The sequence below is a fragment of the Pogoniulus pusillus genome, chromosome 13 (genome assembly GCF_015220805.1).
Source record: "Pogoniulus pusillus isolate bPogPus1 chromosome 13, bPogPus1.pri, whole genome shotgun sequence".
NCBI classification, from domain to species: Eukaryota; Metazoa; Chordata; class Aves; order Piciformes; family Lybiidae; genus Pogoniulus; species Pogoniulus pusillus.
In genome coordinates, this window is record NC_087276.1 from 14,955,826 (window position 1) to 14,967,826 (window position 12,001).

The 12,001-nt window shown below is 38.8% G+C and overlaps 1 protein-coding gene across 12 annotated transcripts in view; it reads right to left on the reverse strand.

Annotated features, from left to right (window-relative positions):
• RBFOX1 (RNA binding fox-1 homolog 1) overlaps positions 1–12,001 on the reverse strand; it is a 1,229,664-nt gene that overhangs the window by 924,149 nt on the left and 293,514 nt on the right. For all 12 annotated transcript variants that reach the window (XM_064153056.1, XM_064153048.1, XM_064153051.1 and 9 more), the window contains exon 3: positions 7,652–7,684. In XM_064153056.1, the coding sequence (XP_064009126.1) occupies positions 7,652–7,684 (33 nt within the window). The remainder of the gene's footprint in view (positions 1–7,651; positions 7,685–12,001) is intronic.

Below are 12,001 nucleotides of genomic sequence, written 5' to 3' on the forward strand. Positions count from 1 at the left end.
GAGAGCAGCCCCGAGGAAAAGGACTTAAGGGCCTGGATTGATGAAAAGATCGACATGAGCTTGCAGCATGCACGTGCAGCCCAGACAGCAATTGTGTGCTGGACTGCATCAAGAGAAGCATGGCCAGCAGGGCAAGGGAATTGTTTCTCCCTTTTTAGTCTGCTATTGTGAGACACCACCTAGAGTAATGTGTGCAGTTCTGGAGTCTCCAGCACAAGAATGACAAAGAACTGTTAGAGTGAGTCCAGAGGAGAGTCACAAAGATGATCAGAGGGCCAGAGGACCTCTGCTAGGAGGACAGGCTATAAAAGAGTTGGGGTTCTTCAGCCTGGAGAAGGCTTCAAGGAGCCTTTTTAGTAGCCTTTCAGTATCTGAAAGGGGCCTACAGGAAGGCTGGGGAGGGACTACTTACAAGGTCTTGTAATGACAGGACAAGGGGTAATGGGTTTAAACTGGAAGAGGAGAGATTAAAAATGAATGTTAGGAATGGGTTCTTTGCAGGGAGGGTGGTGAGACGCTGGCACAGGTTGCCCAGGGAGGTTGTGGATGCTCCCTCCTTGGAGATGTTCAAGGTCAGGTTGGATGGAGTCTTGAGGCACCTGTTCAAGTGGGAGGTGTCCCTGCCTATGGTGGGGGACTGGAACTAGCTGATCTTTGACGTGCTTTCCAACCTAAACCATTCTATGATTCTATAAATCAAGTTTTCTTTAGCTGATTTAATCATCAAGATCAAGACGGCACATCTCCAGTTCTGGCAGTATGATACTTCTGAAACTCTTAACAAAAGGACTAAGAAAAGTGTGATTAATACAGCATCTTTCAAATTGTCACCAAAATTTAAGACTCTCCTATAGGCAGTGGAAATCTACAATATTTGGGAAGAAGACACAGAAGTAAACTAAGAAATGATAAAGTGCAAAGTCATAGCTAACCCTTTAGTGAAGTTAGCTTAATTCTGTATTTATTTCTGCTACCATCAAATTACTGGATATATGTCTGTGCACAGGAAAGGGATACACAGTGGTACACAGATGTCATTATTCTATTATATCTATTTATCCTCAGAAGCCTCTCTAGGAGTCATGCCCAAACAGATTCTGGCTTGGTGGAATGAAGATGTGCAGTACTGAAGGAGAATGTCCATTTCAGACTTACTGGTCTATATTAATCTAAGCAGCCTTGTTGGGAGTTTAATAGATCAGGGTCGAAAAGGGAAAAACACTTCCCCTTTAATAGCACATTTCCAGAAATACAATGAAATTGCAGTGTAACACCCAGCTTATACCACTCTAAATTCCATAAACAGTTTGAGAGTTGTGGCCAAAGGGACTGAGCAGTAGCTGAGTGACAAAAGGGCAAAAGAGAAATACAGAAAAAGTACACACATAAAAAAAAACAAACCAAAAATCACCAAAAAAACAACTTCCTAGTCTCAACCCTGTGCAGGCAACGGATTCTCAGCTATCCAAACCACACCTAAGAATCTGTGTAGTATAGTAATGGTAAAGATTTTAGTCAACAGCTGTTATGGTCTTGCTTTGTGATCACTTTCTTAGAAGGACCACTTGGGCACCTCTTCAGACTGTACTGGGACAGTTGAGAAAAAAAAAATCATTTTTAACAGTTTTTGACACTGGCACTGAATAAAGGCAATTTATGTGACCAAACAGGATTACACCTAATGCCTTCTACTTGAGTAAAGAGTCTGAAACAAAGGCTGAAGTTCCAATCCTATCTTTTGTAAGTGCTCTTCTAATAATACATCATCACTATATTAGTCAGATGGTTATGTCTAAACTGATGTATTGCATGATTCAATATATCTGGGATCTTACAAAAGTTTGTAATTTCCATTCATTATCTTTTGTTGTACTATTTGTTTTGCAACGCTAGAAGCTTCTGCTTCTATGAGTAAAGCAGTCCCCAAACCATGAATTATATCCTACAGTTTTGACATCATTTATTTTCATAGCATTATACATGACAACCTTTTGACTACTCAAGATCAAAAGAGTTGCTCTCCAGGCTCATATTTCACTATAGCTCTCATATTTTATGCAGCAAATTAGGTTTTACAGTAGCAGCTACAGCAACTCTTTCTCATACTGCACAACTTGAAATTACTGTAGAGGATTTCATATTGAAATGTGTGAGCCTATAAATTCATATGCAAGTAGAAAAATGGATGAAAATTTCCTATAATTCCTTCTCATCCATTTTCTACAGTTTTGATGCATATCTACGTAATCAACACGGTTAAACTTTTAAAGTATGAAAGACAGTCAGGACACTGCCCTTGGTAACAAAAGTTGGAGTGGAATCTAGCAAATACTAATGAATACAGCAGATCTTTTAAGCATTCAGAGGGGGATGCGCTCAAATCATGTGCAAAGGTCACTTACCAGGCATGCTCTGCTATGAATTGCCTTTCTGCCACATCTGGAATGTCCATATTAACTTGTCAAGATAATTGCTACAGCTGGGAGTTCCCATCACTGACAATCAAGAGTTTATTAGGTATCTGAAGGCACAGGCAGGTGCTCAGCAAGATTTTCGTGTGACACTGAATTACCCACAGACACCTTTCAATGGGGGCTCAGACCCTTACTCAGCTTATAAGCTCGTAAGATATTTTTTGGTGAAAATTACTTATAGGCAAGCATCTGAATCAGCAACTTCTTCACAGATAACTGTACAGTTCTAAAAACTTGACAAGTAAAAATTACTTTGACACAGAATTGAAATTATTAAAAAATACCTTGCATTTTTAACTCATAATACCTGTTTATACATGATTTGTGACAGCTTATGACAGTCAAATTTGAATGGATTTTGATAGATCAAGCAAAATGAGACCATATTACTGTAACAATTATCCTCTTGCTACATTTTAAAGCCCTACTACAACCTACAGATGTGGCAAAGCTTTAAAATAATCATCATTCTGCCTATATGGAAAGCATTAGGCTACACTTGTATAGAAATAGATTCTGCTCATTAAAATGCAAATATTTTCTTGCTCTAAAACTAAAGATATGAATGTTAAAAAATACTCATAGCAAATTCTTTATTAGTCATCATGAGTGATCACTCAGTGCCTCCTTTCTCTGTTATGGAAAAAGGAATATACAGCCGGGTAGGATTAACAATGCATAGGTTCAAGTCAGATGTCTGGGCTGATGCAAAGTATTGATGGATCAGCAAAGGGAGAGGCTATAATCCATTCAGTCATTCTGAAACAACAGTCTGAAAATAGAAATGGAAATGTCTTCTGTCCTGAGCACGCCCTCACCCTGGAGTGATGGCAGACAAGGTCCTTGCATGTTAAGTGTGCTTTGGAAAATAATGTAGGACACAGAAGCTAGGAGGACTGAATGGCATGTTTTCATCTACTGTGGATTTTTAATACAACACCTGCAATTTACCATAAAAGCATTCAACCAAGCATTCATATTTCCCCAAATTAAGTTTCCATTGATATCATAATTTTCCCACAGAAACAAATCAGACAGTCCACAGGATTTAAAAATTGCTCATATGCTAGCCAAAAGAATTATAAGGCTCCTAGGAAGAGAGTGCACTGCAAACTTGCAGAACAGTAGTAGTAGAATCACATTGGTAGATGAATATTTTCTCAGCAAGATCTGCTGTCTGTTTACATGCACTCCCTAAATGACTGCTTTTAAAACATTGATGAGTTCACTCTGGGATTAAAACTAGGAAAAACAGCTAGTAGGGTCCTGCTGGCAATGAGTTCCCAGTTCTGTTACTGACCTGATCCCCAGATGCCTTCATTTTGCTCCAGTCATTTTCTATATTACCTCCATAGATGCCTCAGACCTTTGCAATGCTGTGCAACACATGCCTCTACACAACCTGAAAGAGCAGGATTCCAGCTGGGGCCTCTAGGCATTAGTGCAATGCAAACAGACAATAATATCAGCAAGCACAAACAGCCTGAATGGCTTTCAGACCGTATCTGCTTAAGACACCTTGCATATGCATCTCTCACATCATTCACACAAACGTTATTTCCACAGCACCACAAGCACAGGGTTTCTCATAAACATTTTACAAACAAAACCTAAATGAAACAATTCTCTGTCCTGCCAGAGGATTTTTCTCTGCTCTCCATCCTGCACACAGAGCAGCAAAGGGCGACTGAAGTGTAATACATTTATTGGCCTTTTCAGGAACATGCCACTCACCAGGCCTGACCTATTCCTTCTGTGTAAGGAAAGTGGGGGACTTAACAATGACATTTCCTGATAATCAAGGACCTTATGGATAGCAGTATAAATCAGTCACAGTTTTGTTATCATTAGAGCCATATTCTGCTTACTATTCTGAGATTTTCCTTAAAGTCTGATTTAATAACCTCCTTGGCTTTAAGCTGATTTTGATTTCCAGCTTTATTGAGACATGTGGGCAGCCTTTTCTTTATGAGAGTGAAAAAAAAAAAGCTGCCTTGACATTCCTCACATAAAAGCAGGCAGGGAGCTTACACACAGTTACAGGAAACCTGTGTTTCAATCAGGCATGACCTCTAACTTCTCCTAAGGAGACAGCCTTGAACTTCACTGTATTGTTTACTCAGATGTTGGGGAAGAAAACAAGAATCTGTTCTCTATTTTGGTAACAACTTTTGTTTCATAAGAAGTTACAATTTTCCCAACATAAATATTACCTATGCTAACAGCCAAATTAGAAAGGAGGACAATCTGGAAGCAAGTCGCCAAGTTTTCTGAATTAGATGTTTTGGGTTTTTTTAGAAAAGGACAAATGTACATTCAGAAAATCAATAAAAGGACTAGACTGCCATACACCTGAAGCAGATACAGTGAGTAGACCTCAACAAAGGAATTCCTCAAGCTGTGGTGCTCCAGGGAATTACACGAAACCTTTCTAATACAAGAATTGCGCATGCTAGGGCAATTGATAGCTGTATTGGAAACTGCTCTCAGACCCATTTTGTAAGGACATTAACATGACCTGTTATCTGTTTTATTGTGTAAGAGATCAGATTAAAATCTTCAGGTTTGATCATGTGTAAGTTATTCTTTTTATAAAATATGCTTCTAACTTTCATATTAACAAGACTATGGCACTAAAAGACACGGAGTAGGCAGATTTGGAAATTATTCATGGAAGGCTTTACTGCCTACAGCTTTGACTCTGTCACTATTTGTTGCCACTTTGTGTTAAAAGATGGAAGAAAGGTTTTTGGATTACTTGACAGCTTCCTCTAGATGTACTTGTTTCTCTACAGTTGGTATGTGGCAACCAGTATTTGGAAAACAAAACAAAAACTTGTTGGTATCTCCCTGAAACATTCAGCAGCAAGGCAAACATGCCAACGTTTCATTCAGGCTTCATACAAAATTCACTAAGAGAATACAGCTATGTCAACAAAGAAGAAAAAGAGGAATAATCAAATTTCAAGACTACTTGGATCAACAGTTCAAGAACAACCACATAGCAGTTCTAATAAAAGATTTTAGCAAGCAGGCAAATGTACTTTTGGTTTTTCAAAAGCAAAAAGCAACTGCAGATCTTGCAACACAAGCACTGCATACAGAAGCAATAAAATGAGGAGCACAAATCAAGACATGACATAATGGTAAAGCAGACAAAGGGTGTTTTCCTTCGTGTCCTTTTCAGAGCTGCTCATAAAGACCAAAGGAAAAAAAATAGTAAAAACATGAGGCTGCTAGTCTCAAACCTGAGGAAACAGTTATTTAAGGTGTGTTATCCTCAAAATACACCATTCCTGCACTAAGTTATGCCTAATACCAGCTCTCTGTGGGTCTCAAGAGGAAATCTTGGGAACTTTGCCATTATGTCAGAGGAGTTGTTTCCCTCAGGCTGAAAACTGTCTCTAGTTCAAAGACTCAGCATGTTTATTATTCTTTTTAGATGTTATTCCTGTGTGTTATTCTACTGAATTTGGTATGGCTATGTACATACACTCCTCCTGCCCTGATTCAGGAAACCACGTCATTGTCCCTTATCCCCAGTTAGGATTTTTCCTATGTTGGGGAACTTTGAAATATCATCTGAGTACTTTTATGAATGGGAGAAATAGCATCTAACAATAACTCCTTACACACGCATTTGTTCCTGTGAAGTCATCTGGTCCATGAGCTGAAGCACCAAGGCTAGTTGATAAGCTTTGCTGAGGATCAAGCAAAAGCATTAACTCTCTTAATGTTTTCAAAGGGTGGATGTGCTCACAAACAAAGAAACACAACTAAGCAACTTGGACTATTTCTAGAATTTTTAAAACACACACAAAAAAAAAAGACAGCATTTTACAAATAAATGAAGAAATAAACTCTATGAGGGAACAAGACTGATAGCTGTGACATCTAAGCCCCAAAGACTCCATTACAAAACAAGAAAATGGAAGCGACTACTTTTTAGTAGAGTCTATTGATGTAAGAGCAATAGGCATTTAAAACAGTGCAACAGTGAAAAACCAGGCACAAATCCCCAATCCTGAAACTCTCTTGCAGTATGCAAGTGAACTTGAGTCCTCATTCTTTAAAGCAACCAGCACAGTTTATCTTGTTGGGTGCTTGACATCTATTCTCTTTAATAATGCAATTTAATTTACCAAAGGTTCGTATTAAAAATTTATCTGACTACAGCAGTTAGAGTCACCTAGACATTTTGTCATAGTTAAACATTAGCTTTAGAGTACATCACAAATTCCCTACTGTGAGTCCGAGACCTGTTTCATATAGAAACGCTCTGAGCTTCCAATTGACATTACATTTAAATGAGTCAGGAACTGTGCACTGAATAAAAATATCTGTCAGTTAATAAACCTGCAGTGACTTACTCAACAGCAATGTTCACAAGAGGCAAATGCAGTATAACAGGCCTTAGTCGCCACAAAGAATTGCCAGTTTTGCTTTAGCAATCAGTTATTCCAAATGTAATTCAATAATCATCATATTTTCACCTCTAAGAATAGGGTCAGATGCCTTAAAGACAGCTTAAAGTACTCACACACGACTAGAAAAGCCAACAAAACAAATGTGAAAGCAAGATAACCAATCTGAACTATACAATACAATATAAAATACAGCTGATGTCAGTCCAGAGTTTAGTAAGAATTAAGCTAGTAACATTCAGTCACAAAACTGTACTTCTCTTTCACATCCCAGTCTGTTCAGACAGCTCAGGTCATATGGTAGCAGAGAAGCATGGCAAGCCAGATATGGACTCAGAAGGGATGGATGCCAACCACTAGAACTGACTCTAGAGCAGATAAAATAACTCCTTTCCTGTGGCGCAGACTATAGAAACTGAAGGGCATAGGGGAAAGGTCAGACAGCCACCTTCTATTGATGAGAAATGGCAGCACGTGGTTAGCAAAGCTCTGAACTATGCAGTTTCAATGACATGGACATCTTCAGAAAGACCTACACAATGATAAAATTTTCCTAAGGTGACTTTTTCAGCTTTAACATTGTTATAACAAGACAAGAATTCCAAAGGTTGCCTCATTAAACACGAGAAGCAGCACAAATGCCACAGTGAAGTCTCTTAAATTTCACCCCAAAACTGTAAGAAAGCTTATCCCTGCTATCAAAATCACAGACAGCTATTTAACATTCCACCAGTATAAGACAGGATTTCCTACCTCAGCTTCAGTGGCAGCCAGTGTTGTCAAAACCTGAAAATTGCAGAAAAAATGCATTAGTATTGATTCAACAAAACAGGAGTGGGATTAATTTGCTTTTGAGGTAACTGACATCAATTGGTTCTTGTGGCTTGAGGGAACAGAACTGAAGAGAGCTGTCTCTCACACTGCAAGAAGACTATTCACCTCTCCTGCATATTAGAAGGCAAAAGCAGGTACATATTAAAAGTACAATAATATTCAGGAACATTGGGTAAAAATTAAAGAAACACAGCAGAACAGAACTAGAAAAGCACTTTTGTCTTTCTGCTAAGTTTTACTTCTGAACAGAAATGATGAACAGTGAAACCATAAGCTATTCTAACACATGAAGACAATTAGCGGGATATGCTTTGAAAACAAGCCAACTCAGTTTCACGGTGCTAGAAGCAACAGAGAGTTTGAAGAAGACACTCCATGTAAAGAGTGACAAAGAAAGGTATGCCAGCTGCTTCTTGCTACTGGCAATGCACTGCGCTGGATGCAGGTGTCCAGCTTTAGCGGACAAGGAGCTGGAGGGGCCCCTGTGAGAAGAGCCCTGCTCCAGCTGTGTGTCGGAGCAAGCAAGGCTTTGCTCAGCACAGACTTGTCTCCTAAGCAGCCACGGAACTGCTGCAGCTACTTCTTTCTGCCCATGAGGGAATTCAACTGATCTTTGAATCTCCCTGGCTTTAGACACCAAATCGTAACTAAGTCAGCTACCACCACAAATTTGCACAAAATCACAGAAATCACAGATACATTCAGGTTGGAAAAGCCCCTCAGGATCACCAAGTCCAACCGATATGCCTGCTCTACAAGGTGCATGCTAAACCATATCCCCAAGTACCACATCCAAATGAATTCTAAACACATCCTGGGTTGGTGACTCAAATACATCCCCAGGCAGCTCATTCCAATGCCTGACCATTCTTGCTGTGAAAAACTTATCCCTAATATCTAGTCTAAACATACTCAGTCTAAATCCAGTGTGGGTGATACAGATATAATTGTAATTTATATTAAAGTAGCTTTATCTAACACACTTTAGATAGACACAGCTGTACTTTATTATTATAGGTCAAATAACAAATGAAACATTAATTAGTTGTAATTAGACTATGAAAGCTGAGAAACTGTGTTTGTAGAACAAAAATCTTTGTTTGACCTTTATGTCACAATATTGCCACCACTTTACCAGGCTGAACACTCCTTAATAACCTCCTCACAAATATAAGATTGACACCCAGCTATAATTCTGTCCACATGAGATGAGTTCTTTCTTTATATTGCTTAATAATCACTTGTCAAAGATAGTACCAACTCTCCTCAGCCTTCAGGAGCAGGAGAGGGTGTGATGAACCGTGAGTCAGCTTGAGGGGAAGGAGAGCCCAGAGTTTATCAAGTGGAGTTCAGCTTGTAGCGCAAAAACTGACAATTTGTGTGCAGAGCTGCTGTTCAATGGGAGACATCTGTGGATCATCAAAAAATGATTTCACAGGAATTTAGTAATGGAAATGAACTCCTGTCACATCACAACAAGGTTCCTGCAATCACAAAGTTATTTAATTTACCCTGATTCAAAACCAGATTGAGCTCCATTTGAAATCTTTTGTCACTAACAGGATTTTTGAAGGCTGTTCAACGATTCCTCTCACACAAGCAGAACTTAGTTTATATAAATTCCACAGATATACAAACAACCTATCTCCTTTTTTTCTTTTCCTCTTTTTTTTTTTTAATTCATCTTCATTAAGATTCTTTAGCATTAGCAGTTATTTTTCCTTTCTAACACAAACATGATGTAAGTCACCAGATCCACTCTCTGCCAGCATTCCACTAGGCTTAACCTGTCACTCTGTTAGTGTCCTGTCACAGAAGATATTTCTGCTAATAAACTCAGCAGTTACACTCCACTTACTACAATTTAATTACATCTTTCTTGGAGGCAACGACTGAAAATATATATTGCAGAGTATATATGGAAACCTAGCTCAAGACCAGAATTTAGAGTGGAGCTCTTGTAACTCCTGCTTTAAACCACCATTCACATGAGCATGTCTCTCTCCATCAACTATGTAAGCAATATGAGTACAACTGAGCAATGTGACTATTTCAACCAAGGACTCACCAATGTCTTGCAATACAGTTAAAGACTCCTCTGTTTTAACAATTCATCTTGTATGTCCAAAGAGTTTATTTCTCTAGTATATGGTTAGGTCTTCCTCTTGCTTGATAGTCAATCCAGAGGTCAGCTGGACCAGTGGGCATATTATGCCCATATCTTTCTTCTCTAAGTTATTGTCTGGTTAATCCCTGTTCAGCAGTTGAATTCCAGTTAGTTCCTAGAAACATGACCTATTCCTTGGTACTACTAACATTAATTCACTTCCTTTATTTCAATCTGCTAGATATTCTGTCTCATCCTGGGTAACATACAAGGCCTTCCCACATTAGTACTTCCTCCCAGCTTTGCATTTTTGTCAAATTCCATCAGCACATTCTTATGCCAAACATACTACTGAAAATTATGAAATGAAATGACAAATAACTCAATAGAGGGACGCTGCTAGGAAAAACAATGCACTATGGGACTGGTGCCTGCACGGCAAGACAGGTTAGCAGGCACTCATGCCAGTTTTATGTTAGAGAAATGCTTTACCAGCCTCAGCTATATATCTGGGAAATCTGTACTGTATCCAGGCTTGACACAGGAATATGAACACAGCCTGAGATAGCTCTGAAACCTCCAAAAGTGATCCTTACACCAAAGGAATTAAGGTCTTTAACAGTACTCTCAGCACTATAGAAATGCAGACAGAGATGAAGTGTTTCTATTTAAAATAATGACATTCTTCAAGTTAATGGTTAATTAATACACAGTAAAACATATTAGTATTATAGGTCAAATAACACTCACGAAATTAATGAGCTGACTGTTGTTAGTCTGTGAAGACCTGGCAATTATCTGAAAGTTTTAGCAGATTTTTATTTAAGCTTTTGTGTCTTCACAGAGGGAATTAACCATTCTGGTTGTGTAACTGATAGCTCCACCTCACCCCTACTCTCCCCCATCCAGTTTCTGAAACTAGTAATTTCTAGACCAGCAGCTGTATCATCTGTCATGTCTGAGAAGTCAGTGAATGAAGACACAGGAGCGGTGTAATGTGCATGACAAAGAATAGCAGCTCAAAAGTCATTCTTTGCTGTAGGCTTTTGCAAAAACTGTCTGTCTGTCAGAGTGTGATTGCTCAATTAAATCCTTGAAGAAGGTATTGCCAGATATTAAGATCTTTAAAGCAGAGCACCCACTGAGATCCTCAGTCAAGTCACTCAAAACACAAACCAATTTGTTCTTCCCCATCCTGGGCAATCCTGGGTAAGGAAGTACCTATAATTATGTGTCACTAATAAGGTAGCTGTTACAGAAGGTGTGGAGCAGAGAGAGAACCAGAGTGTAGACAATGTTCTTGTCACAACTAGTTGAACCTGCTCTGCAAGGCTGGTGGATTCCTTTGTAGATCATCCTACCTGCAGTAGCTTCTTGTTCTTACTCATGATTTGTATGAAGTGTGATGTTCTTTTACTGTCTCTTGCTGTCCCCTTGACATTAAGTACTAGTCAAGAATATAGCAATTTCACCAAGAGAAACCACAGTCTGCGTGAGGGATTCCTGTCTCTCTCACAATAATACCTGTGTGACATAAAACCCCCATGGGTTTATGTCACTTTCTCATGGGAGCTGCAATTTATTCCTCTTGTGCTAGAAGCTATACTTGACTGACAGAAAACATCCTTTAAAAAGGCTTTTTTCTGCTACTCAAGAAAGTTGCACTTTATTCAAAACTTCCCTTTCTCCGTAAGGAATCCCACAAATACTGACAAAAAAATGTAGCTATGGTGATAATGCCGAAAGTACAGCAAACAGTCTTTATGCTTACTGTTAGCATTTAGAGAGGTCTTATCTTAAGGAGCACGCACACACAGTTTCTACTCTCCAGAATTAATTACAAGGACTCTATTTGCCATTCCAAAACAGTATCCAAAGAGTTGCTATTTTTTAGGTATCTCAGGCCAGCATCTTATCAAGATGAAAAAAAAAGGAAAAGCTTCTTGAATGTAGAAAGGTTGTGAAACAAAAAAATGCAAAGCTCATTTAATGTCATTTTTCTATTAAACATATATGAAATTCCCTGTGTAGAATCTCAAAGATAAAAATGGAGGAAAAAAATGAAAGGGACATATTATGGGCCAGGATTCTTATGTATCTCTTGCCTGAAAGACAGTAGCCATTTCACCAAACTGTCTCGTCCCATCTACTTGAGAAGCTTT